The sequence below is a fragment of the Poecile atricapillus genome, chromosome 1, assembly GCF_030490865.1.
Source record: "Poecile atricapillus isolate bPoeAtr1 chromosome 1, bPoeAtr1.hap1, whole genome shotgun sequence".
NCBI classification, from domain to species: domain Eukaryota; kingdom Metazoa; phylum Chordata; class Aves; order Passeriformes; family Paridae; genus Poecile; species Poecile atricapillus.
Window position 1 is genome coordinate 86,973,359 of NC_081249.1, and position 26,678 is coordinate 87,000,036.

The 26,678-nt window shown below is 49.1% G+C and overlaps 2 protein-coding genes across 2 annotated transcripts; one reads left to right on the forward strand and one right to left on the reverse strand.

The window, feature by feature from the left end:
* The first annotated feature begins 356 nt into the window (after positions 1 to 356).
* On the forward strand, positions 357 to 12,352 carry LOC131578605 (homeobox protein NANOG-like). The gene is made up of 7 exons (XM_058837563.1): positions 357 to 456; positions 521 to 730; positions 5,786 to 5,851; positions 9,852 to 10,079; positions 10,448 to 10,722; positions 11,453 to 11,542; positions 11,936 to 12,352. Exons 1-7 carry the CDS (start codon positions 357 to 359, stop codon positions 12,350 to 12,352), a joined length of 1,386 nt encoding a protein of 461 aa, XP_058693546.1.
* Positions 12,353 to 18,111: 5,759 nt separating this feature from the next.
* Positions 18,112 to 23,537, reverse strand: LOC131591013 (homeobox protein NANOG-like). Its single transcript, XM_058861435.1, has 4 exons — positions 23,360 to 23,537; positions 20,319 to 20,593; positions 18,919 to 19,008; positions 18,112 to 18,491 (listed from the first exon to the last, which is right to left on the reverse strand). Exons 1-4 carry the CDS (start codon positions 23,535 to 23,537, stop codon positions 18,129 to 18,131), a joined length of 906 nt encoding a protein of 301 aa, XP_058717418.1. The 3' UTR covers positions 18,112 to 18,128.
* Positions 23,538 to 26,678: the final 3,141 nt, after the last annotated feature.

A 26,678-nucleotide genomic window follows, 5' to 3' on the forward strand; every position in this document is an offset into this window, starting at 1 on the left:
CAGAAGGGAAGTCAAGGAAAAGGGCAGAAAGGCACAAGAAAGGCTGTGATGGGGGAGAAGCCGTGTTTTGTGTAAACGCAAATTCCTGGATTCGGGTGCTGTTGTGGCTGATATCACATCATGGTGGGGCTCACCACGCGCCCTGCATGTCGAGTGACACGTCCTCGGGGCCCGCGGGGCGGCGCGGCGGGCGGGCACCGCTTGTGCTCCGCTGGCCCGCGGCGCCGGAGGGGCGGGAGCCGGGATGCGGGAGCTGGGATGCAGGATGCGGGATACGGGATGTGGGAGCCGGGAGCAGGGATGCGGGATGCAGGATGCGGGAGCCGGGATAGGGGAGCCGGGATGGGGTAGCCGGGATGCGGGAGCCGGAATGTGGGATGCAGGATGCGGGAGCCTCCCGGCACTCCCGGCACGGCTGTCTGCTGCCGCTCGGTGGCCGCCGCACGGTGAAGCACGGCAGGGCCGCGGTGGGGGGATGACCCCCGGCCCTTCTGTTCAGCCTTCTCCCCACCTGTCCCAGAAAGCGGCCGTGCCGTGCCGGGGGACGCTCAGGTTTCCCAGAAGCGACCCGTCTGTGAAAGGCTGAGCTCCTTCAGGGATCCTTCTCCACCTGTTGCTGTGTCCCAGGACCGGCTCTCCCTCACGCCAGGGTCACTCCCGCCCAGCCTGGATGGGGTTCCCGCCGCGGGGTTGGGATGCGGACAGGGGTACCCTTTCTTCTCGTTTTCGGGTGTGGGATGGAGCTGATTGCATAACGCAGAACCCCCTGAGGAGCTGCCTACTCGGGTCACCGCGCTTGCTGGGACTGATGTGAAGTGACTCATTCTCTGCCTGAAATGGCGTTCCCTCCGAGGCTTGGAGGGATTGGAGGGTAAGCGCCAGGATGGCCCCCCTCCCTGGGCAGCAGCACAAGGCAGGAGCACACAATGGAAGCTCCACAACTCCTTGCCGCTGTGTTTTGGGATACGAAGTAGCCAGCTGCCACACTGCCCTCCTGGCAGGGCATATCTGTCCCAGCAAGGGTCTGTGGGAGATGCTGTTGTTATAAATACATATATTATATTATTGGTTTTTCACAAGTATTAAAATGGATGCTATACGTACAATGTTAAAGTAACTTTGTTATAAAGATATAGTTTTTATTTCTATTAACTAAACTTAGACATAGTAGTGAAATGACTGATACAGCTTGTGGTAATTGAATTGCCTGATTGGTTGATAACATGATTGGATAACATCCAATGAACATGTAATGAAGACCCCTGCTAGTTATGATATGCCAACTATCAGCACTACCGTCTGTAGAAAGTATGGACTAAAACCCAAGCTGGAGGTGATAATAAAATCGGACTAAAACCACAGCCAAGAAATGCACATGCTCTAAAAAGGCAGACTTGAGGAGGGGCCATGCTAAGCAGTTTTTGGAACGTTTAAAATAGTTTGGGGAAAAGTTTAAATATGCATAATTGTTTATGAATATGCAATAGGCTGATGCAATGGAAAAGGTATGTAAAGGGTGTCTCCGGAATAGCAGGTGTGCTCTTGGCTGAATGCCAAGCACTCAGCCACTAAACTTTGCGTTATTGTCTTTGTCTCCTATTGTCCTTTATTAAACTTTTAAATTTTACCAAGAGAGTGAACCTCGTTTTTCACACTTGTCATAGCGACTTTGTGACAAACCCAACCAGCTTCCTCTGTGCAGTGCCCAGGGCTGGGGCACAGAAAGCAGTGCTGTCACAAGCCTGGACACTCCTTCCCTAAATACAAACCGCACTCTGGGCAGGGAGCGATGCCATGGCAAATCCTCACTTTAACAGAACATGGATCTTCACTTCTGCTCAGCCTAAGAGTGCAAGCTGTCAGAGACTTGTGAATCGCCTGATGCTTGCTCCTGGCCTGGCAGGAGTGCTGGGCCACCACACAGCCTTGTGCCTCAGTTTCCTGGCATGTGGGTGGGGGAGAAGACAAACAAAAGTAATTGCAATTACACCCTGCTATGTGCACTGCTGAGGGTGGGGAGGTAGGCAGTAGATAGACTTTCTGGGAAGTAATTCATTAAGGCTGTATTTTTCTTTTGTCAGTGATATGGAAGAGTTGATATGTTACTTTCAATCCTTCCCCATACCTGATAATTTGACAATTTAGTTCACACCAGACCAGGCCATGGGTAGATCATTTTGCCACAGAACTACCCAATGTCATCAAATGGCATTTTCTTGCAGTTTTGACTCTTTCAGATCACTGCCAGAGTGTTTAACCAGCATCTCAGCTGGTATTTTTTAGCTTCAAACTGTCCAAATTTCATCATTATCCATAACCAAACCACAGAGTTAAGAGCTGGCTTGGAGATGTACCCTAGAACAGTGGTCCCTGTGGTAAAGTATGGTCTTTGTCTGGAAAGTTGCCTGGAGCTGTCTGCTGGTGAACTTGGGTTTGTGATGGAGCCAGCACAGTGCAACAGCAGACTTCCCTCACTTAGCCTGGACATCTACCGTATGCTAAGTACTCTACATCCTGAAACCCTGGACCAGACCAGCTGGCCACTCCTGCTGACAACTCATATAAAGGGAAACTCTCCTCCCCTCCCAACAACAGCTGGCAAACAGTGTAGGCAAACTCCTAAGTCAGTAGACTTTGGAGAGCACAAGGACAGGACTGGGGAGTGTTTCACCCATCCCTGTTGACCTGTTTTTTCCTTTATCTGAGCTGTGTTTTCTAACTGAGGCTGGCCCCTACTTACCAAGTTCAGCATCTTGATGCACCCAGTGGCCTTAGACCAGTATGTAGAGGCTCCTTTCCAGCTCTGAAGTTGACAGCTGACATCTACTGGTCTCAGCAGTTCCACTGTACTGATAGCAGGGAGCTCTCTAACCCTGTGAAAATCTAGTCTGAGCAGGAAGCAGAGGTGTCTTGGGGTCATAACAAGCCCATGCTACAGCATGCCCTGGTCTCACCACTTCGCTTTCGAGTAAAAGGTGCACGTTTCCAACACACGCCTCAAATACAGACGGCTGCGAGCATGTTATGAACAAGCCCCAAACCCAAGCCTGCTTAGCCAAAGTTAAATCTTCCACAACATGTGCAGCTGTCTCCCTGTGGAGAGGATGAGAAAGAGACAAAAAACCACATGTGGCAGATCTGAGTCAGGCCACTGAATACTCCACCGGAAAATGCTCAGACACCGTAACGATGAAGGCAATCTAGGAACCTGGACCTAATAAAATGGTTTTCTGTTCTCTTTTTCTCTTACCTCCCCTCTACTTATTGGGGCTCAGCTTTTTCTTACTGTGTCTAGCTTTATTTCTTTGTCCTGGAATGCATGTATTGCCACATGTAAATAAAGGGTCAGAGTGTGTGCTCAGGTGCACTGTTACAAACACAGAAAAAATCTCAAGCTTCCGTGCTACCCAAGTCCATGAGTGTCTTTGACTGTCATGGGACAAGAGTCCCTCCCTGCTCCTGGTTACAGAGAGGGAACAGAAATCAGCACCTGTCCCACAGGACTAAATCCCTCCCCTCTGGCCTTGACTTCGGGAGACTGAAACAAGATGTTCATGTGCTTCACCATAAGGGAAGTTTTAAAGCTACAAAGAGGATGTTACATAGAACAGCCTGATTCTGAGAATTTGCTTTTGCTCCTTCTCCCTGGTGCCACAGCAGATTGCTGGCTGCCAGCAGCCCCTGGCACTTCCACGACTGCATCATTCAGGACCTTGAGGACAGGTCCTGGTGCTCCAAGCAGCTCTCTCAAGAAACAAGAAGGTCAGGACATGAAGAAGACAACGCTGGATTCTGTGAGCGGTGTGCATGAATTCTCTGGAGATCAAATCACAGAAAAAGAGTGCCAGCACATTAGTTCACAGAGCAGGTGGATACTGATAGAAACTAAAATCTTCAGTGGATGGCATCAACATGCTGTGAACTGCAGTGGCTGAGGAGAGATGAACTATACCCAACTCAACCATTTCTGCTGGAGAATTGTGTTTGATGGGTGCAGGGAGTGAAGAGAGACATCTGAGGTACTACCACATCAGAGGGCCCTGCTGGATCACGGCTCGACACCTGCATCTCTGCACCAAAGCCATGAAATATTCTGCAAGGTTACTTTGCGCCTGCAAGCACTTTTGACAGTATTATTAGGCTGTTTATAGTTACAGTAAAGCAATATAGTCGTGAGTGGGGTTAAGAGAAGGTGTTCTCAGGCCTGTCTTAACCCCAGAGTTTGCATGAAAGACACAACTGAGGTTAAACAAGGAAATTTTAGCTGAATGTTTTTCTCGATACAGATAGCCATGGCTCTGTCATGACTAAGCTCTGCTGGAGAAGCATGTTTATTTTCTCACAGTAGTCTGGGGGTCTGGAGATCTTTCACTGGATGATTCTGTGGCTTTTGACCTTTCACATGGGGAGAGACGCAGTCCATACTACGGTCTCTTGGCATTTTGTTGCTGCCCCCACAAGATGTGCTTTCACAGACTAATTTGAGCTCCATGGAATTTAAAGAAGATGAAGGTAATTTTAACCTTTACACCGATAACTGATGGCAGCGCTATGTTCCCTTATGCACTTTCCAGCGTTCACTGCATTTAATGCCTAGACAAATTACACCCAGTTAAAAAAACTCCAGCCTCTCACTGTTCGTCTCTTCTTTGTCTCTTTCTCTTTCCACCTCAGCCAAGTTGTCCATCTAAATATTGTCAGACAAAAGCAGGTAAATCTTTTTCTTCCGTCAGGCGGCGCAGACAACATCCACTTGCAGATCCCATTCCACAGCCCTGGGCTTACCCGGCTCTGCCATTCAGATGTAGAGCGGGTGCCAGCCAGGGAGCCTCAGGCTCTAACACTTGCTAATCGCTCATGCATGCATGTGCAAGAGCCCGTCTTGGAGAAAAGCAGAGGGTGTATAGGTGGGAGCAAGGGCCAGGTAATGGGGGGAGCCCTGTCTCAACCCCAATTTGAAAACTGAGCACCCGTTTTTCCTATTCCTAGCCTTCGCTGTAGTTAGACACATCACAGATGATCTGCTCCTTTGGGGACTTCCTGGAACTTATAAAAAAGCCCAGATGGCACAGATTTGGCACAGTGAGCTGCCTGAAAAGTATGTGCTAACTTGAAAGAACTTAGTTGTAGGGTGTGTTAGAAGCACTTCCAGACTGTGTGCCCACTTATGGCCTGCAAGAGTGTGATTACAGCCACCCACTTGGCACATAATCCTCATTAGTTCTGTCTTGATATTAATTTACAATGGGGACTACATGGGATCATCCTCAGATGAGAGATACAGGGGAAAGCAGGTGCCACAATCTGCAGTGAACTCGAGAGAGCACGAGATTTAGCCACCCCTTCGGTGTCCCACTCGAACCGAAGGCTCTGGCAGCACTGGATTTTGTAGGAAAATATCCCTATGAGAACAAGGAAGACAAAGAATTCTCAGGGGAGGGGGAAAAACCCTTTTGTGTAATTTCAAAGTTCATTTGGAGACCGAAACACAGAAAAGTGCTTGATGTAGAGCAGCCTTTTGAGGAGACTGGTGAAGGTGGCTCATGCCATGCACAGGGCCTTGGCACAGTGCAAAACACAGGATTTGTCATTCCCCCCTCAAGGTGGAAACAGCAGAAAGCATGTGAAGACAGCTCTGTCCGTGCTGTTTGCTTTTAGTAAGAGGCCTACTAAGTGAGCCTGTGGGAACAACCACACCAGGGATAGCAGGGAGAGGGGAGGATTTGAGCAGAGAGGATGCTTGGAAGGTTTTTGCCCGATATGCACATCTCTCCGTGTTCCCCAGGACTTCACATAACCCTGGCTCCAAGCTGCTTGCAAGACTGCTCCATATTCCAGCTGACGGGCACTGGTAGGGGACGCTTCTTGAGATGAGAGCTTACAGCTACAGCACTCTGGCATCATGTGCATGGCAGGCATGGGTGAAGGATTGGTGAAGAAAGAACAGACCTATCAAACCCTAGAAATTCCCGTTCTCACTAGCCTGCTTCCCTGCTTTTTGACAGGCAGATTTCTTGCCTTCTCAGGGAGGCACTTGGCTTTGTGCCATGGATGCCTTGTGCCAGTCTGCCCCTGCCCTGCTAACAAAGGACCACATCCGCCAGTAATTCTCAGGGCATTGAGAGACTGGACTGTCAGGGGGAGGGAGAAGATTTGTCCTTTTCTCTACCTGCTCCCCTAAAGAGTCAAGAGAAAGGAAAACTGTATTTCAATATGAATGAGGGCCTAATTTTTGTTATTCTTGCTTGATTCCCTTCCTTCTGCAGTCTGTCATCTTGGATCCAGACTGCAGGCTAGATCGTACTACAGGGGACAGGCTGTCCAGAGCCAAGAGCTGGGCAAGTACTGAGGTCTGCAGGGCAGGAGTGTTTTCATACGCCTAACTTGGGGGGAGTATTCACTTACAACAAAAACAAAATAATAAAATTAAAGGTGCCTGTTTTGGACAAAAGATCAGACAAGCTCGACAGAGCACAAGGTAAAGATTTATTTTTTTGCCTTCCCCAAGCAACACGCATCGCTGTCAGAGGATGGTGGTTCCCAGGAAAACCTCCGAGGGGCAGTGAGGCTCTAGGCATGGTTCCCTGCTCACAAATACCGAGCCAGCACCCTGCTGCCTCGCCCAGCACCACCAACATGAGCAGAATGGCACAGCGACACGCAGTGGCATTTCACATCCTTTACCAAAACACAGGTGAGCCCCATTACAGCCGGCTAAGGCGGGAGCGCACCTAATCTATGTAAAATCTAAGACAATCTCCACCACTATAACATTATCCCGTTGATCAAAATGAGTTTATCAGTGCTCTGAGGTAGGAAACCCCCAGCATTTCCGACCCAGTGGTGTGAGCTCCAGAGCTGGCTTTACAGCGTTAGCCATCTGGTGCTTCCCCAGCCTCCATCTGTGTAAACTGGTGTTTTTGCATCACTTCAGAGAAAGCTTGAGCTCCAGCCCTCTGAAGGTAGGACCCTACTGAGAACAATGGGAGATCCTTGTAGGGGGAATTTCCTGGATGAAACACCTTCCAGCCACAGTCCTATCTCACTGTGCATAGACAAAGAAGCCAAGACTGCTTTTGGACCTGAGTTTTTGTCTCTTCTGCTGAAGCACTACAGAAAGGGTTTGTTAGAGCATGCTACAGCCCAGTGAGTAGCTGTATTGAGTCCCATATACTTGATAAGAAAGACGTGAGCTAACGTCTTTACAACTTCATGGGTGAGGGTATGGGTGTCAAGAATAAGCCAGCTTATTACTCACCTGACTAATGCTCCACAGTACATAATGAGTACATAATGAGCCAAGAACTGAAAAAGAAGGGGGTAGCCGCAGAATGAAGGGAGAGGGGGACACAACCCAGGGTCAAAAATCAAATTGTTCCTGCTATTATCCCTGTTGGGAAAACCAGGATTAGACTAGATCTGACCTGTGTTGCTGTTTCAGCTGAAAACAGTTCCAAAGGAAACATGAGTGGATACTTGCATCTGCTCTGTGAGTCATTCCCAGCAGGTATTTTTAAAAAGCACATCAGCTCTAGAGAGTCGTAGGCAGTATATCCAGTCTGAAGGCTGATAGTGCCACAGGCAGATGTTCCAGACCTGATCACCCTGTGAGCTTTCCAAATGTCCACATCATGTTTCCCACAGCATTCCCTGTGTCTGTATGACTTCTGGATTTAGCTTTGCAATATGTTTCTATGTGTATCATTTATCTGGGGAAAAATAACTGTATTTCTTTTCCTAAATGAATTCTGAGTTTAGATGCTACGGTTTTATACACTTACACAAGTCTTATTTCTCTCACATTAAAAAATATATGGTTTGGTGACCTGATTAGAGGTATTGTTGGGGTGAGGGAGCAAACTATCCTCACTGGAAGGGGTTATGTGGAAAAGAAATTTGGTGGTTAAAGCATAAAACAAAGGGAATGGAGGACAAATGCGATAAGAAAACAAAAATATGAACAAAGAGGAATAAAAAAAGTGGTGGGGGGGAATTAAATCAGCTGCGTGCTCACTCCAAAGCAGGTCTGACTCTGAACATCACTTGGATATTAGCTCGGAGAGAAGCTGATACACACGCAAGAACTGATCTATGTATGAAAATTGCAAACTGTGAGCAGTCCTGCTGCCTTTCCAAGCACACACACACACACAGCTCTCCGAGGGAGGATTTCGCTGCTGGCAGAGGCGGTGTTACTCCGTCTGTAAAACTCTAATCCCTCTGCCGCGGTTGATCCTCCCCAGCCGCGTGTCCTCGGACGACTCGGGGGTTCCCGCAGCACCAGGGCTGTGCCTTGGAACAACCCTGCGGGCTTTTCCCTCTCTGCAAGGCGCTGGTTTTGGCCAGCTCGGAGAACCCCCACGGGGACCACGCGTGTCCCGGGGCAACCCTGCCAGCAGGGGACACGGGGACAGGCGGCCCTCTGCCCCGCAAAGGGCAGCAGGACAGCTTCGCGTCCGAGAAAATCCTTTTCCGTTCGTGCATCTGCTCTGCGAGCGCCGAGCGAGTGACCTGCCCGAAACGCACAGCCCGGCTGCCTCTGCTCGCTTTGGGGCCAGAACCAGGCTCTGGCTCTAGCTCGGTTTTCTCGTCCCTCACACCCGATTATAATCTCTTCCTCCCACATTACTAATAGTCCTGACTAGATCTTGTCAGGATTCTGAGAAACGAAATCATTAATTAGGAGGTGATCAAAAGTAAGCCCGGCAAGGACCCTTCCTTGCTGGCTCAGGGGACCAGCTGGGGCTCATTTCTCATTATGATTCAAGATGGGAGGTGGAGATAAATTGAAATCAAGGGAGGCTTTTCTCCGTCAGGTCCTAAAGACGTTTAACAGTACAGCAGGTTAGTAGCTACACTCCTGCCTGTGTCCTGTTTCCTTGTACTGGAGGAGGTGGGGGAATTTGTTTGATGCATCACATGCCCTCATTTGTGCGTTTTTCAAGGCGGTTTTCCAGATTTTGTAACTCCCGGGCTGTGAAATCCTCCCGACAAGTTTTTAATTTAATAATAGCTGGCAGGGTGGCAAGGGAAACTGTTTATTCTCCCCAAGAAGCCTCTAGGCCCTAACTTCAAATTCTTAAGATCTGTAAGGCTCTTTTACAGCTGCAGTGCTCTTGTCTCATTTTGAATCCGACCCGATGATTCCTATCCCTCCCTGCTGTGTAACAAAATAATTTTTTTTAAATTTTTGTTTTAAGAGACCACTTTTTTTAAAAGTCTTAAACGGTGGGGGGGGAAAAGCTTGGAAAATATGCAGGACAGGACTGCCTGACTCAGCCTTGGGCCAACCTCCGGGAGAAGAAGCCTGGCTTTAGCCCTCTTCCCCGCCACACAGACACTGCTGTGTAGGGCCATCCCCCCTGTCCGCAGTCCGGATTCACTGGCAGGGAAGTGGGGGGTTTATCTGTTTGCAGTGATGGCTGCGATCTGCAATGCAGACGCACAAAGTCTCCGCATGCCCCGCGGTGGGCTCCGCGGCCATTCTTTCTGTTTGGGTGGGGACCTGCGAGGAGGAAAGAAAGGAGTGTGTGAAATGTGGGGGTGGGGGGTGTCTGCCAAGCTCAGTCCAGCTCACCGGGGGACTCTGCTCAGGCCTGATGCCCCGAGGGGTGAGCAAGGACCTCCCTCGCACGCCCCAGCACAGAGGGATGTACTCATCCTCACAGTGGCAGCTACGAGCCAAGTTGGCGAGCGCAGCCCGGTGGCCCAGCCCTCCCCCAGTCCCTGCATACCCTAGAAGTCCATTCCCCCCACCCCAATCAACCAACTTTTAACATGACAATGGCCATGACAATACCCTCCAGTCAAGGCCAAGCTGGGGAGGACTTATATTGGGTGCCTGCCCGCAGGCCGCCAGGAGTTTCGACGGCAACATCGCATCATGCTGGGAGCTGGGGGACCCGGCCCGGCTGTGAGCGCCCACCTGGCCACACTGCCCTACGTGCCGTACCCCGGCTCGGCCAGGTATGGGGACTACTACTGGTTCTCCGCAGGCAGCACGGACAGCGTGCCCACCGAGGAGGCTCCGGCGCCGGACGCGCTGCCCCTGCCCGCGGCTAAGACGCCCAGTCCCTCAGGTATGCGAGCGATCGGGCTGCCCGGAGCGGGGGGTGGCCCCGGGGGGCTGGGAGGAGATGCCCGATGCTGCGGGGGGCCCCGGCGGGGCTGCGGTGGCCGCGGCTCCGCGGGCGGGCAGGGGCTGAGGGAGCCGGCGTGGCCGCTCTGCCCAGACGGGACGGCCCAAAGGGGCGAACAGACGCGCCTCGGTTCTGCGGCCACAAAGCGGCCTCGGCCCACCTCCCCGCGCTGCGCTGCCCACGGCTGTGGAGCCCCTGCGAGTCCTCAGGGAACCCGCAATCTTAAATTCTCCCGAGAGGCCGGATTTTACAGGTTTTTGAGTCTTCCCTGCCTTATTTTGCTCACCGCGCTTCTCTTTTTTGCCCAGTGGACTCCCCAGCTTCTTCCACCTCTGGGACGCTCATCCAGTACTACACCCCCGACTCTGCCACTAGCCCCACTGCAGCAGGGACCACGTCTCCCCACTCCTCTCTGCAGAAGATCAAGGCGCACGGCAAGGGTGTGGTGAAGACGGGCAAGAGCCGCACAGCCTTCTCGCAGGAGCAGCTGAAAGCCCTACACCAGCGCTTCCAGAGCCAGAAGTACCTCAGCCCCCAGCAGATCCGGGAGCTGGCTGCTGCCCTTGAGCTCACCTACAAGCAGGTGAGCATCTTGCTCTGAGCAGCAGCTGAGTTGGGGTCTTTTTTTGTGGTTTTCATTTTTTCTTGGACCCCAGAGATAAGTTTCTTTCATTATCTTGGAAGTGCTGCTGCTTACGTGAGAGACCAAAGGGTGTGAAAATTTCTGATTCAATCTTCTTATGCTTGGTTCCAGCACTATCCACCCACTCCCTGCAGGTGTTTGACAGGGCCTGCGAGAGCAGCAAAGCAGGGCTATGCAGAGTCAGGTTACTGTTCCGTATAGACCTGTGTTGTCTCAGAATGTAGAAAGATACCCGCACTGCTATGCAAGTGGCCTTTCCTTCCTAGTCGGAGTGGCACCCTGGTCTCTCACTAGAGGGTGCTTGTTCTACCAGCTTCTTGTGTCTGACTAAAGGAATGACTCATTCCTGGGGTCCTGAGCCGCGACCTTGGCACAGCAGAGAGATGGTACCATACAACCTGATTTCTGCAGTTGCCTTGGCCGGTGTTTTAGGTAGAGATTTTGAAGTCAGGAAAGATCGGGTGGTGATCTGAGGAGTAGGAATGCTCGTTTTCGTGTCTCAGCTCTGCGATTTCTCAGCCACCTGCATCTGCTGCGCATTCTTAGTTGCTGAAATAGTTTACACTATTAGAAGTCAATCAGAAACCGGATTGTAGCAGAAATAAGGATGTGTAGTAAGCTCTTAAAAATTAATTTCTTATTTCTTATGTCTTTTCTGCATCACTTTTAGGTGAAAACATGGTTTCAGAATCAACGGATGAAATTTAAGCGCTGCCAGAAGGAGAGCCAGTGGGTGGATAACGGGATGTATCTGCCACAGGTGTGTAAAATTCCCCATCACCACCAGTCACGGCTCCCCCAGTCTGTGGGGAGGAGTGTATCATGTCCAACCTACTAATTCAAGCAATGCACAGGACTTGGTATTACCAAGCCAATGTATTTCTTGTAATACAGAGAAATTTGGCTTTCAGTGGTATCTCTTTAAGTTGGTTTTCCCCGCAGCGTGGTGTTCCTGGACTCTCTGAGCTGGAGATCACTAACCGAAGAGCAGCTCATCTCTGCTATTGCTGTTCTATTGGGAGGACAATGGGCATGAAAAAGGCGCTATTGCTCGGCTTGGAGGAGGGGCTGGGGGGAAAAAGGAGGACCCATCCAAAAAAAATGGGCTGTTGGTGTGGTTCCGCACTGCTGAACGACTTTCTTTGTCTCCTAGAATGGGGTTCACCAGGCTGCATACCTGGATGTAGCACCTGCGTTTCACCAGGTCTTCCCTGTCGGCGCCGGCGGGAATTTTCAGGCTGTGCCCAACGTGCACCACGCTTACAGCAGCGGACAGACTTACGGGAATGGGCAGAACCTGTACTCATTTGTGTCTGTGGAGGATGAGGGGCTCTGTGGAAAAGGTGGGTCAAGCTGCAATAGCCAGCAAGCCATGGGTTTATTAAGCCAGCAAATGAACTTGTATCACAGCTACTTTGACAATACAGATGTCAGTGTGGATGCAGAAGACACCTTCAACTTCCAGAGCACCTCTGACACTGTCACACCATTTTCAAGCTTTACACAGAATCAATGCCAGTTACCTTGGCATCCCATGGCGACTCAGAGTGGGTATGAGTCTCAGGTCTGAGTATTTTTTTCTCCTGTCTCTTGTGTCCATGCATGGGATTTCCAGGGTTTTGACTTGGATACGTTTTGTTCGTTTTTCTCGTCCCTCCTCCACTATTGCTGTTTTAACTAGTAGAAGGACTCAGCGCCCTGCTGCCTGGGGTTTGTTAACTGTTTAAATGTCCCTGTCTGTTCATAGCTAACCCTTGGCAAAGATGCTTAGGGTATTAAAGAGATTGAACCTCATTCATTGAGGCCAGTGTGCAATGTTGCAGCTGTGAGCAGCAGAGGTTGTTAAGGTCTGTTTGTTGTACAAGTTTCACCTTCTTTGCTGCTTCTCTAGCAGGTGGTCTCTGATCCTTGCCCGGTGTGTCTTGCAGCACAGCTTCCACTGCAAAGGAGGTGAATACTTGTTGCAGAACAATGTTTCATAAAGTTTGTTTTTTGCAGTGTTAAGAAGCATGTTTCATGTTAGGTCCATGTTGCGTTTTATTGCTTTTTCTGGTTAATGTTCAGTGTTCTTAATGTTAAATGTTCTTACAAAGTTGTTTGCATTGAAAATAAATTACTCTTATTTAAATGTTGTGACTATGTCACCAGCTCGCATTTGAACAACCGGCTATGAGTGGTTATTTTATCTGCCTGGTTTTATTATGCAGGTCTGTAGCCTAGTGCAAGGAGGGTGAGGGAAGATCCAGGGCTAGGCAACTGGACAAGCTGTTGGGTTGAAGTGAGGTGCAGCCCTGTAACGTGCTTATGTTAGCCCTTAAATAGTGCTTTAAAAAAGGTATTGAAGAAGAAGGATGGAGCAAAAGAAAGTGTCCTAGAGATTGTGTGGCCTCCTGGTGCTCCAGCAGGTCACAACTGGAGGTCAGGAATCCCACATAATTAAATATGCAGCTCTGTTGGGATTCTTGTGCTGGCCCCAAACGGCAACAGAGGTCTGCGAATGGGTAACTGCATCTCCTGCCTCCAGCACTGAAACAAAACCAGAACCAAGTAAGTACACTACACCACCCAAGCCCTTCATCTCTCCAAAAGGGCTAATTCAAGGGGTACTCCCACTGGGCACAATTAGCTAAACTGGCAGCAGACTGCTCAGGCTCAAACTGCTACAGGTCTTTTGCTGACCAGAACCTGCTCATGTGGATGCAAAGCTTCTCCCCCTCTTTCCATTTGCACCTCTGCAACCTTCTGCTCTTGAGGCAATGTACAATAGGTACAGGAAGGAGAGAGGACAAAATGAGTCACATAATAAGGTGGGCTGCCAACCTTAAAAGAGCAGAAAAAGGCAGATCTGGCCTGAAAGAGTGGGAAATGCCAAATTCATGTGCTTTTCTGTTCTGTTATTACAGAACAAGAGATCCTTTCTCACCTGGATGGGAGATTTGTATCCCAATAGCAGTGTGTGTGAATTCTGAGTATCTCTCTAGCAATAGTATTAATTTCAAAAATTGCCTTGAAAAAACAAAGCTGAACTATAGAAATCACCTATAGAAGCCATACATACTATGCCTTGTCTTTCAGCTTTAAACTTAGCAGCCTGAGTTTTTGGGGTTCTTTTAAGATGCAGTCTTTAAGAAGTAAGGTATACAGGTCTGCAGAACAATTGCAGAGGAAGCCTGCTGCAGTTTACCTGTGCTACTTGCTATATTTTGTTTCTATGTCTCTGCTGTAAGGGTGAGGAGATAGCCAGAACTCGTGCTGGCAGATGTCCTTCTGCAGAAACAGATATTGTTGCTGAAACAGCCCTGGAGCTGAGAATGATTGCTCTCATGTTGTGGTTAGTGTTACTCCATGTACTAGGGGAGTGTTCTGTGAAAATTTGAGTGTTCCCTCATGGCTGTGTTATTCCCCTGGTTGCTCAGCCCGGGTTGTGTGCAAACATGTGTGCAGGTTTGGCAAGCACATGTAGCTGGAGGGAACATGTGGAGTTGCTCAAGTTATGGAAGATGGGCTGGAAAGGACTTCTAGTTGCTCAGGAAGTGTTTCTAGAGCCTTTGGAATTAAAAACCAGGACTCTGCCTTTCCACAGAGCTGATGATCTCTTCTGTTACCTTCACATGCCTGAATCGCATCACCGTGTGAAACAACTGCACAGGTAAAGTTCTTTCTGCTACACTGAGATTAAATACACCTCTATTAGGACTGCTGCTTTTTGTGACTGGGCTGTGTAACAGTAACTTCTGCCCACCGCAAACATGCTTTGCCTTGCCAGCGTATCTTTTCAGGATCAAGCTGTAAGATGATTTGGAGCTCTTCATAAGTGGGAATACACTCCTTTACAATATCTGCAGTGATGAAAAAGCTGCAGATGAAGTCCCAGTGATGCTGAGAATCCCACCTAAACAGAAGACATTGGTCCAGTACAGATTATGTAGACCAGGATTTTATTCTGTAGCTCACTGGGTTCCAGCTGTCCCACAGCAAAAATACCAAGCAGATAGAGCGGTGCAAGCAACCTCATTCCTTCCTTTCCATGCCAATGTGACCTGCAGGGGTTTTACAAGCTACGTGTTTCTTCTGAGTGATCCATGAGCAAGGGCTCACAGCCCCAGTTGTCCCTCCAGTGCAGATAAAAGTAATGATCTTTGCTTTAATAGGCTCTTCCCTACAGGCAGAGGTAAACATATTTGGTTATCTAACTACACCGCGTGACTTGAAGGCTGAGCTAACAGGGTTTTGGAAATTTTCAGTCAAGCACTGCCACATGTCTCTTGCCTGGCCCGTCATCAGAGGGCAGCAGCATATTTGCTGATACTGAATAGTCATGTGGCGTGAATGACTCTAAATCTTTACATTTTATCATTGAAATAAAAGGAAAAAGAAACTTAAAAAAAAAACCCAACAACAACAATCCAAAAAAACCAAAACAAAAAACCCAAGAAACAACACTCCCAAGTCTTTTCCTACCGAGTTATCTTCATGATGTCCAAAGATTAAAATTAATTTCTCACATTTGACAAAAGTCCATCTGCTGTCTAGCAGCTGCAGAGTGTCTAAACCATTATTTTTTTTTCAAATTACAGCACTGGAACTTCTGCTGTGGGTGAGCCCCAAGATCCAGCTAAGTCACTGCTTAGATACTAGAGAAAGACCACAAAAGAAACCAAAGTCCCCTGTGTCCCTCTGGCTAGCTGGGGCTGAGGGCCTCCAACAGAAGCTGCATTCCTGCTGTTTTTACACAGGACGTTGGGAATGCAGCTCCTGATACAGCATACATCAGTAATCTCCCTTCCCGGAAGCTGCTTACTTGCCTGTTGGAATTGCTGCAGGCTTTTTAACTCCATAATCGCCTGTGGCAGTAAGGTCTGTCTTTGAATGATGACCTCTGAAAAATTGTGTCTGAGGAAACCCTCAGACACAAAAAAGTATTCGCTAGTGTTTGTTAGCACTGCTTTGCTGAAGGTCAAATAGCAGGGAGATCACAGCTGTTGCTCTTGCAGACAGCAGCTTTCTGCAAGCCAGTCCCAGAGCCTCCACAGCAAAATCCTGCCTGTCCTAAAGCATCTCAGAAGGAGCAGGGCATGTCATGTGCCTCCTTTTCCAGGAGTTATTATTAGTGAGGACCAGCTGCAAGCTCAGTTTTTTTCACCTACAGCAGCTTTTGATGGGTTGGCAGGGAAAGGTTTTAGCTTATATTCAGGTAAGTTAACAGAACTTGACTTGAGAGGAACTGAAAAATATCTTAGTTCTGGTGTGAGAGCCCTGATAATTGCCGCTATTGTCCACCTTCCGATGTTAGCCGGCACCTTTTCAGTTGACTTAATTGTTCCCCACCCCTCTAATGGTCTCAAGAACAGTCTTGTCCTTTCTTAGCTACAGCGCTGGTTGTAAGAGGAGAAGGGTGGGGGTTGTGCCAAGATTATGACTCACCATCCAAAAGGCCTTATCTTTCCCCGAATCATACTGGCCAGGTGTTGTGGTTCAATGCCAGGCAGCAAATAAGCACCATGCAGCCACTCAACTTGATCACTCCCCACCAATGGGATGGAGGAGAGAATCAGAAGAGTGAGAAAACTCGTGGATTGAGATAAAAACATCTTAATAGGTAAAGCAAAAGCCGTAAACACAAACAAAGCAAAACAAGGAATTAATTCACCCCTTCCCATAGGCAGGTCACCTCCAGGATAGCAGCGCCTCATCCTGTATAGAAAGACAAACTCCAGGAGTCTGGATATCCCCCTCTTCCCCCTCACCCCAACTTTCTTTCTGACCCCAGTGCCATATGGTATGGAATATCCTTTTGGTCAGTTGGGGTCAGCGGTCCCAGCTGTGTCTCCTCCAAACTCCTTGTGCACCCCCAGCCTTCTTGCTGCCAGGGAGATAACGAGAAGCAGAAAAGGACTTGAGATTGTGCAAGCCCTGCTCAGCAGTAATGAAAACATCTCTGTATTATCAACTCCATTCTCAGCACAAATCCAAAACACAGCCCCATCCCAGATACTTTGAAGAAAATTAACAAACACAGCCAAAGTCAGCACGCCATAGAGTTTACAGTAGAGTCAAAGAGTGTCTGCATGAGGGAGTGAGAGAGGGAACAAACAGCTGTAAGGTACAGGGACATAAATCAGCTTTGCCAAGACCATGCCTCTTACTAGTCCAGTTACAGAAATCACTGTCTTCATTTTATGCTTTTTTTTTTTTTTAACCACAGCAGCTACTTCATTGCATTAAGAGAAATTCATTGTCGTCATCAAAGAGTGATAGAAAAAGTGATAGAAAACCTGTGACTCGGGGAACTGGAGGCCTGTTATTACATATACTTTGCTACACGCATCTGGTTTAGGTACTTAGACACTTACATAATCAAGTTTAGGAATTATAGTACCTCCATGGCAGTCCCCATATTCAATATTGCTGGATAGGGAAAATTCTTAAGGTGGGTGATAGTTACTCACCTGTTTCTTTGACTCGAGATACCTGACATTGCCAAGAACCATGAAGCTGATCTACTAATAACACAGAAAAATTTCTGTTTATGGTTTCAGCATCAAGTAACAATGGCATACAGTTGCTGTGGCTATTTATGTTCCACCTGTTTTTTATATTGCAGTGCTCTATTGCAATGGGAAAAAAGAGATATATAAAAATACATAATGCATCTTAAAAAATACTCTTTTTTATTTGCCAAATTGAATGCAGTTAGATTTTCTCAAGGGGAGGCACAGCAAGATACAGACTAGAAGGAAGGGCTTATAAGATCATCTTACCAGCCTTTCTGCAAGCTACTTGTCACATTTCCCTTCATTAGGCACTTCATCACTTCACCTCATGGCTGATACACTGATGGTTTACACTTCAGATGGGTAACTGGCAGGTGGCAATAACTTCTCCAACTTCACTTAAAGGTACAAGGCCAGCACCTCTCCATACAGCCCCTGGCTTCACGTGTTGTGTACACACAAGTGTACAGTGATACGTAGAAATGAGATCCCAAAAGGAATCTGTGCTTCCCCTTAGCCAAGTTTCAAGATCCATAATTAAGAAGATCCAGGGCATAAGCTGGGTAGCCAGATCCTGGGCTTTGCTGTAAGGGAGCTTGGTTGGTCTGTGACAATCAAGGAAGGAATGTGTGTGTGTGCACACGCGTACAGGCACAGAAATGAAGGGCTCTGTGCGTGTGTACCTGGGCAAGAGGGTCTCTGCACGGCTGCGTGTCTGCAGGCACACATCTGGATGCCAAAACTGGTTCTAGCTACAAGGTGTCCCTGAGGTGGATGGCACGTGAATAACAAAGGGAGAGATGATAATAAGATTTGATTCCTGTCTGCCCAAGTACCCCACATCCACAGTGCTTAGGAATGATAAAGATGATGGCTGGCAGTGGTTGGGAAAGGAGTCCCCATAGTGGCTGAGTGGTGAAAATTACAGCCATCACCAGTCTTTGAGCCTGGATATTCCACACTGCCAGGGTAGCTGTGGTAAAAGTCTACTTTGTGCTGAGCAATGAAGCCCACTGTCTGCTGGACACTGCAGGTGCCCCCACCTTTGCCAAAGACTCCTCCATCCTCGCTGGTCACGATTGTGTAAGCGTTCTGCCCTGCTCCATAGTGCTGACAGGGGGCATGCATGGTTTGGATGTTGCCAGCTGCGGTGATGGGGTAGCCCTGGTGGAATTTGGGGTGCACATCCAGGTAAGTACCAGTCTGGTAGCCACTCTGAAAGGGGAAGGCAAAGAGTCAGAACACATAGCTTCTCCACTGGTGTCCACAGGCCTGACACATACTGGGGTTCTGTCCCTTCACATTTCATATTGTCTACTGACCAGCAGCAATGGCATGGAGGGCAAGAAAAACCATGTCCATTCCCATAGTTCAGGGGTGGATACACAATCATATATATATATATTCATATATACATAGGAGGGAAACAGCTTTTCCCTGAAAACATTTTTGTGGCATAGCCAGCCCACTGCTGGGCTACCTGCAGTACACGGGGTGGTGCCAAGTCTGTGCCTCTGTGCTGAGCAAACCAGGAGGCCGGGTATGCTCACACTTGTATGCTTAAGTTGCCCCCCATGGAGGAAATACGGGACTGATGTGCCCAGACAGAAGAGCCATGATGAGCCATGTGCTGTGCTCTTACCTGTGTGAGGCACTGAGCCCGTTCGCTCCACAGGCTGTGCTTCTGGCACCTTTTCAGCTTCATTCTCCGGTTCTGGAACCAAGTCTTCACCTGTGTGGGGAAGGGAAAACAGAAAAAATGTCAGCGAAAGAGAGGGAAGAACAAATGTTACTAAGTTCACAAGCAGGAAGAACCAGAGGGAGAGTGACCAGATGGCAGAGATACACGGGCAGCAGCAGATAAAAGCCTTTAAGAATTCCTGGGGGGATGTTGCCAAGGGGAGAGGTCTGTCTAGCAGCCTCAGCAGGTGGCTAGTGCAACTGTGTGATGGGGGAGGGGGTGGCTCGGTGTCAAGAGAACAGTGATAGTTGTGACAAATCGACTCATTCCAATCATGGAGGTGAATGACTGGTGTAAATCAGATCCACCGACACCTCTACAAGCCCCCTGCACTACAGGCAAACTTCTAAGATGCTGTTTCTGCATATTTGCAAACAGAGAAGGGACAGACTTGCTCCTTGTACCCAGCAGTTCCCAAATTCAAAGCTCTTTGCTGAGGCGAATTCCAGGGCCATTTCCCCCCCGGGCTGTGTCTGTGCTGTGAAAGCAGCCTTTGCAAGGATGTGGATTGAAGGAAAGAGCAGACCGTCGAACTTGTCTTGCTCCTGACAGAACCAGTTCAGTGTGTGCTGTATGTGTGCACCTCCAATGCACCTGTAACTTTTTGCAGTCCCAGGACATCCAGCCCATCATGCCCAGCTCTGAGATCCAAATTTCAGGCAGATTTTGGATTTGTAACTGCAAGCTCTTGTGGCCCAGCTCCCTTCCCTTGTGTGCCGCATCATTTCACTGCACACAACCTACCTAGAGATCACCAGAGACCCTAAAGGGAAGTGATATGTGAACCTAGCAGCACCCACGGGGAGGAGGGAGCACATGTCAAGCAGCCAGGCAGTACTGAGTGTAAAGCACTATTAGATATTGAACAAGACCTGGAGGACACTAGCAAGAGCTGTCAGCATGTCGAAGCCCCTTGACTCAGGGTACAGACGCATGCCAGGGTTTCTATGAAGTTCACAGCACATGAACAAATCTGTAAAGTGCTGTCAAGCCCAGGGTAGAGACTGTGATGAACAACATATTCATCACTGGGTTTGCAATTCTACTACAAGTGCTGGCAACAGAACCCTTAACTGACCCTGACTTGTAGAGGCCCAAATGAGGTGCCACTGATCCCTTTAGCTGCAAAAGTGCTTCTGATCTCTGGGCATGAATAAGCAGGGAAGCAACTGTTAGCTGGCACCTTTCTCTCAGTCCCTGCTGGGGACTCATCTTTCCATCCAGGCACTTCCTTAAGTGACCACTCAGCCACTGTGAGATCAATAGACTCATAGATTTTGTGGGTCAAAATCTGTGTTCACCTGCTTGTATGTGAGCCCCAGGGCAACAGCCAGCTCCCGGATCTGCTGGGGGCTGAGGTACTTCTGGCTCTGGAAGCGCTGGTGCAGGGTTTGCAGCTGCTCCTTGGAGAAAGCTGTACGGCTCTTGGTCTTCCTCATCCCCTCCACGCCATATTCTCTGCCCTTCTGAGACTTAGCTGTAGGCTGTGGGGATGAGGATGATGAATGTGGACTGGTGGCTGAATCTGGTGTGAATTGGCTGAAATTCCCAGAACTGGATGAAGCTGGGGATACTTCTATAAATAAAAAGACAACGAGAAAAAGGTGTAAGAGACAAAATGTTTAGCTGTAAGGATATGAGCGTGCTTGCCTACCAGACCGGAGCTTTCTTGAAGCAAAGGCTTGTATGACCCCCCTTTCTTCATGGATCTGTGAGCACAGACAAGCACACTGAGAGCGAGCAGCTTCCCAGCTCAGTCCCCTCTGGGATGCCTGTGGTTGGCTCCCTTTTGCCAGGCAGAAAAGTCAGGACAGGGAGTGGTGCAAGCAAAAGTGTGGTGCACATCAGCTCACAGTCAGCTCTCCTCCTCCAGAAGGCCTCAGTAATATCTCAGTCTGATTGTGGTGTAAAAAGGCCTTGTCATGACCTCAAGTATAGCTCTGGCTTGCTGGCTGGGCTCCACGAAGCTGCCTGCCCAGCAATACCAAGGTACTCAATAGTGACAAAACAACCTCTGACCAGGGTGTATGGTGGGGCAGAGCAGCCAGTGCTCACAGTGAGGGCAGCAGGTGGAGAGCATCAGATACTGGATAATGGCTCAGTCCTGTTTGCCTTTGTCTCCCACCACAGACCGTGCCACTGCTGGAGACACTGTAGGTGGAAGGACCTATTTGAGAGGGGCTTTTGGTGAGAGAAGAATGAAGGAGAGAACTTTCACATGGAAGAGGAGAGGGAGAGGAAAGGTAGATGTGTGAAAAAGAAGAAAGGAACAGCAATCCTGTACCAGGGACATACGGGAAAAAATTCAAGAGTGCACAGGAAGGCATTCAAGCCTCTTCTCATTTGTCCTGGTACATGTCTCAAGCGGTCTGTGTTGATGACCTGGTCTGAAGTTGAAATAAAGACCTGAAGGAAAAGCGTCCTGAACAATCTGGGCTCCTAGTGAAGGCAAAACCTGCCAAGATGCAAAGTCATTCAGTCCTCAACCTTCAGAACATATGTCCAGAGCAAAGTACTGATCTTCCCCAGAGGAATGGGCTTCCCACCCATCCTACAAAACCTGTCCTTCTTCTGTCCTAAGCTGAGAGTCTACTAAGCAATCACTCAAAAGCCTTGGAGCACTGTTGGATCTCAGAAAGGTGGCCACATCTGTGGTAGTGTTCCCCTTGTTACTCTCGTTACAGAGGCATGCCTGTCTCTGTGGTGCCTGCTACTCAAGGCTTGCCTGCTCTGGACCATTTTCTATCCCTAGAAGATGACACAAGCCAAGCAGGGGCTGGGTGAACAGCCAGGGGTGTAGTGGGGCAGGTTTCTAGCGCTGGGGAGCAGGTCAGTGAGGATTGCAAAGGGATTCCGTCTACAAGCAGGAAGAAGCTGTCAGCAGAAGTGCAAGGGCCTGTGGTGTTATGTGCATGGAGCTAGATTGCAGAGCCTTGAGGAAGCCGAACATCAGTGACCTGGCTGCATGGGAAGCTAAAACTTCGTATGGTATCTCAGGAAGCTTGGCTCCTGCAGGCTGTGCAGTAAAATCCTTATAGGGAGGAAATGAGTATGCCGGGAACGTGGGCCTGGAAAACAGGAAAGTGCCCTGTTAGACAGGAACCACAGCGAGACAGTGTAGAACTAAAGTTCCCCCAGGTTGCTGCTTGACCGGCCCAAAGCCCCAGTAAATGTATCATGTGCAGCTCAAGCTCAGGACAAAAGTGCTCACTCTCCCATGAGAATAAAGGAGAGAGGAAGCAAGAAACACAAACCACAGTGCAACAGATATGAGCATGAAAGCCTGTGACAGACCCACTCTCACAACCCCTTGACATCTGTAAGCCTTGACTTCCACAACTGGGCTCTCTCTGAGAGAGGTATGAGGGGAGAGTGTTTGAAGATGGGGTTAAAGTCTGTAAACCAAACCCCACGCGGGCACAAAGGAGTCCATCTGCCTGCTGTGGGGCAGGCAGCATGCAGAGAACCTAAGCCTTTCTCCAAACTACGTGGCAGGTAGCCACAGGCCGAGTAGCCATAGGCTGTGCCTGAGCCTGTAGCTTTCCATAGCAACTGACAGCTTGAAAGTGGCACCCCAAAACCTGCCTCTCCTCCCACCCATTTACCTCAGTAGAGTGTTGCCCTGCTGACCATAATGTGGGAATGGCTGAAAACCTGCACTTACCAGCTGTTCTATTGCCACTCACTGGAGTGGGAGAGGAATGGCAGGAACAGAAAATGTCACTGTGTGAGCACTGGGACTTCTAGGTTAAAAAGGGAAATGCAAAGCACCAAGAGTACAGAAGGAAGAGGGAAATAGAGGAAAATGGCAAAATGAAAGAAGCAGTGAGGAACAGTGCTAAAGACGCAGATCTCCCAGCACCCAGTGATTCAGAACAGGCCTTGGCTCATGTTGAATAAGCACATAAAAGGTGCAAGGGGTTTGTAAGAGGATGAGGGATGCCACAAGAAGTATCTCCAGGATTTCGACAGCACACGTGATAGCACTTAACTAAAAGGAGGCCCAGACATTCCTGTACCAAGAACCATGAACTTCCATGAGACCAAGCTGTCACATTGCCCTTCAGCCTGGAGCACAGACGTGGCAGTGCCTCCACTCTTCCAGGCTCTTTTGAGGCTTAGGAAACCGCTTGGCAGTCACCCAAGGAAAGTAGCAGGGAAAAGTGGCGTGATCGGCCGAGGTCACCCCTCCTCCTTGCCTACCACACCGCAATTTGCCGATAGGTCACACGCTAGGAAACCAAGGCAGGGAAAGAGACAAATCCGCTCCAAGTCATTCAGCCTGCCCTGGGAGCAGCGGTATCCCGAGGAGCGGCTGCGGGGTTTAGCTGCCAGGCCTTACCTGCGGTGTGCCTCCTGCCCGCCGCCTCCGGAGAGTGCCGGGCCGCGGCGCTGCCCGCGGGCCCCGCCGCTGTGGGGGCCTGTCCCGCCTGTCCCGCCGCGTTCCAGCAGAGCTCCAGGTAGCCCATGGCACCGCCGGGGTACGCGGGGCACGGCGGCAGCGCCAGCTGTGCGCACATGGCTGCGGACCGCCCGCCCCACGGCAGATGTCACCTGCAGCCGGGGGACAGCTCCTCGCCGCCGAGCTGAGGCAGCCCCGGGGCGCAGACGGGCCTTTATAGCCGGCCATCCCCTGCCCGGCACCGCAATATTCACCGTGGCCCGCTCCTCCGGGCTCTTTGTCATGTTAAAGAGGCCGATCGGTGGGGTGGGGACGGAGCAGGGGGGAGGGAAAGCAGCACATGGCATCAGGGCTGAAATATGTCCCCTCTGAATTCTTCCCATTCTGCAGGTTCCTCACTCACACCTGAGCAGGGTCTGAGCCTCAGGACAACTTCTCCTGCTTGCTTCTTTGGGCTCTGCTGAGCTTGTCCCGGTTCAAAACCCCCTGAGCAAGGCAGCTGTTCACTGGGAGAACGCATCCCGGCCAGTCTCCACCACAGGCAGTGGACAGGAGGGAAATCTGGAGCTGAGCTGCTCCCCACCGTGCCGGCCAAACCCACACCCTGCCCTGCAGAGTCGGGGAGGGTTCTGAGACCTTGACTTTGTGGCTTGTGTCACACTGACAGCGCCCCAAGACCCACAGACACCCCCTACTGACCTGGCAGCGCTTCCCGTACTCTTGGTGCAGATGTCACATATGGGAAAGGGGGGAAATGGAGAAATGAGGAAGAATTTGAGCTGGGGACCAGAACATACTTAACATACTTTTTTTTCTATTTTCTTTTTTTTTTTTTTTTTTTTTAACTGAAGAGGAATTTCTTCCATCCAGGCCTTTGAGGAAGCCAGCTGAAAATGTGTTTGGCCCATCTTCAAGAAGACTGTGCCAGAGCAAACTCAGAAACACGGGACAAGTTGCATCCAATACCACATCTCACTTTGCAAAGCAGGCTCAGAAATCTCAGCTGGCTGGTCTCCCCTCCATATTTTCACTGTGGAGCTAGAAAATGATCTAGTGCATGTAAGGGCTAACAGATTTGCTTGCCCATTGCCTTTCAAAAGCACATCCTTTTATATGTGTAGCTTTGGCTGTGGCCTTTGCCAGGCTGCTGCAGGTTGGTTGGAATAAAGGAGATGAAGAGTTTCCTTTAAGGCAGGGTTAGCTGATATTTCCTGACATATGGCCTACCCAAGGGGGACAGGCACCTGCAGAGCTGTTCATTAAATAACTAAAGGTGAGTGAGCTACAGAATTTAGGGAAATTTTATTAGTTTAATTTCAAAAGACATTGAGAGTCTCTCACTAATGTCCATTTCTCAATAGAGAGATAGAAGACTCAGAGTTAATTAAAACATTTCTTCTTAGAACCAGCCTTGCTTTGGCACCAGGACACGTGCATGCCTTCTGTCAGAAGCTCAGAGCTGAAGGTGCTGATCCACAGAAGTGTAAAATTATTTCAGCCTTTCACCCCTCTGTACCTCATTACTTCACTAATGATTGTTGCTGCTTTCATCCCAAGCCTGTGCTTATCCCAAGCATCCCAGTACCTGGCAGGGGGACAGAGAGGGGCACTTGCTTGCTGTGAGTGAAAAGTATCAGCAGGGAGAAGATACAGACAGGTGGGGGGAAAATACAGAAATAGGAAGTGGCATTTAGATCTGTTTAAAAGGATATAGAACACCACTTCTACCAGGACTCGTGCTGCTGATCTGTGCCCCACGTCAGGTCACTAGTCCTGGCTTCCCTGTCTGTAGAGGCACTTTCCCATGAGGTACAAACTGGAGGGAGCTAGGGATCTGGCTAGAGTCTCTTTAACCTGACACTGAGTTTTATGTTTTCTGTTTGCATGAAACACTTTTTTACTTTACAAACTGCAGGGATCGATACATTTCTCTCAAGAACAGCATGTTTTTATGTTAAATATACTTCAAAACCTTAAAGCAAAAAAAGGGCTTTTGAGCACATCTAACTCAATAGAAACCCAAGAACATCCTGAATATGTCAATTATGCTGCAACAGCCTCTACAATTTGCTTTGGTTCATGTCTCCCTTCTGAATCATTATACATTTCAGAGCTGCAGTGCCACAGGAGCTGAGATCACTGTCCCTCACATCGGACCTCAAGCCCTAGCTAATTAAGCACCAGTTACATGAGTTGTACAGAACTTGGCACCCCACTGGGCAGCCCCGGTGCCACCAGTCAAGGAGAATGTTATGCTCTCCTTCTTACTCATGCCTGGCCTGTTACCATATACTGGTGTTCAAATTTTCATGGCCCCAGGTGCAGTTAGGATGTGAAACCAAGGTAGCAGACCTGGAAGGTATCAGCGTCTCTTTTAGGATATTGTTGAACCTGAAGACCTAGGAGAAAACAGAGTGTGGGTGCTGGTGTGGGTGGCAGTGGTTGTCTGTGCTGGGAGTTTCACTGGCTGAGCACCTCACACATGATCTCATTGATTTCAGCTGCTTTCTGAAGGTGTCTGGGATCTTTCCTACAAAGTGCCCAGAGGCCATAATAAACCAGGGTAGTCACTTACACTACAAAGTCCCTCTGGGCAGCAGCTGGGGAGGAGGGTGGTGTCACCCCTGGCTGGAGCAGTGAGTGGGCAGCAGGGAGGGAGTCACCTCCCTGGGGGCAGGAGGGGGACAGAGGGGCAGAGGGAACATCGGGACCTCGCTCCCTGTGGTTTCAGAGCAGCACCTCTGAGGCAGCAGCTTATGTCTCCCACAAAACACACGACACAGATGTGGCTTGGCATCAAACCAAGGGTTTGGTACTGTTTTGTTCCAGACTGGGCCCAAATACTCCCTGTTATCTGACAATGCTGAATATGGTTTTTGTTAATTATTCAGAGATTGTTAATACAGTTGTTTTAAGAAAAAGGCTTTGATAGCACTGTTTTATAATATTTCTGTTATAAAAAAAAGTTTGAGGCTTTTTTTTTGAAGCCTCAAACTAATGCCCTGCTTTGTTTAAACATTTGTAAGGTTGTTGTGATCACTGTTGATACAAATGGCTTAATCAAAAGACATTTTAAGAGAAAAAAACCTGGAAAACTAATGCAGTTTGAAGGATTAAAGAAGGAAAGTAGATAAACCATTGCAACATTACCACTCTGTTCCCCTTTTAACTATGTTCAGCATGTTAATTCTTAAATTGTAACTTGAATTTGTTCAAAAGTATGATGCTCTATTAAAGCACCATGCTTTTCTCAGAAGAC

What these genes read in the sequence shown, in the direction of transcription:
- LOC131578605 (XM_058837563.1), top strand. Translation starts at nt 357, where the DNA reads ATGCGGGAGCCGGAATGTGGGATGCAGGATGCGGGAGCCTCCCGGCAC. An exon ending in CCCTTTCTTCTCGTTTTCGG is followed by an intron (nt 731 to 5,785) that starts GTGTGGGATGGA and finishes CGTGTTCCCCAG; the next exon opens with GACTTCACATAACCCTGGCT. An exon ending in ATTCCAGCTGACGGGCACTG is followed by an intron (nt 5,852 to 9,851) that starts GTAGGGGACGCT and finishes GCCTGCCCGCAG; the next exon opens with GCCGCCAGGAGTTTCGACGG.
- LOC131591013 (XM_058861435.1), bottom strand. Translation starts at nt 23,537, where the DNA reads ATGTGCGCACAGCTGGCGCTGCCGCCGTGCCCCGCGTACCCCGGCGGT. An exon ending in GGGCAGGAGGCACACCGCAG is followed by an intron (nt 20,594 to 23,359) that starts GTAAGGCCTGGC and finishes TTTTATTTATAG; the next exon opens with AAGTATCCCCAGCTTCATCC. An exon ending in TGGGGCTCACATACAAGCAG is followed by an intron (nt 19,009 to 20,318) that starts GTGAACACAGAT and finishes TTCCCCACACAG; the next exon opens with GTGAAGACTTGGTTCCAGAA.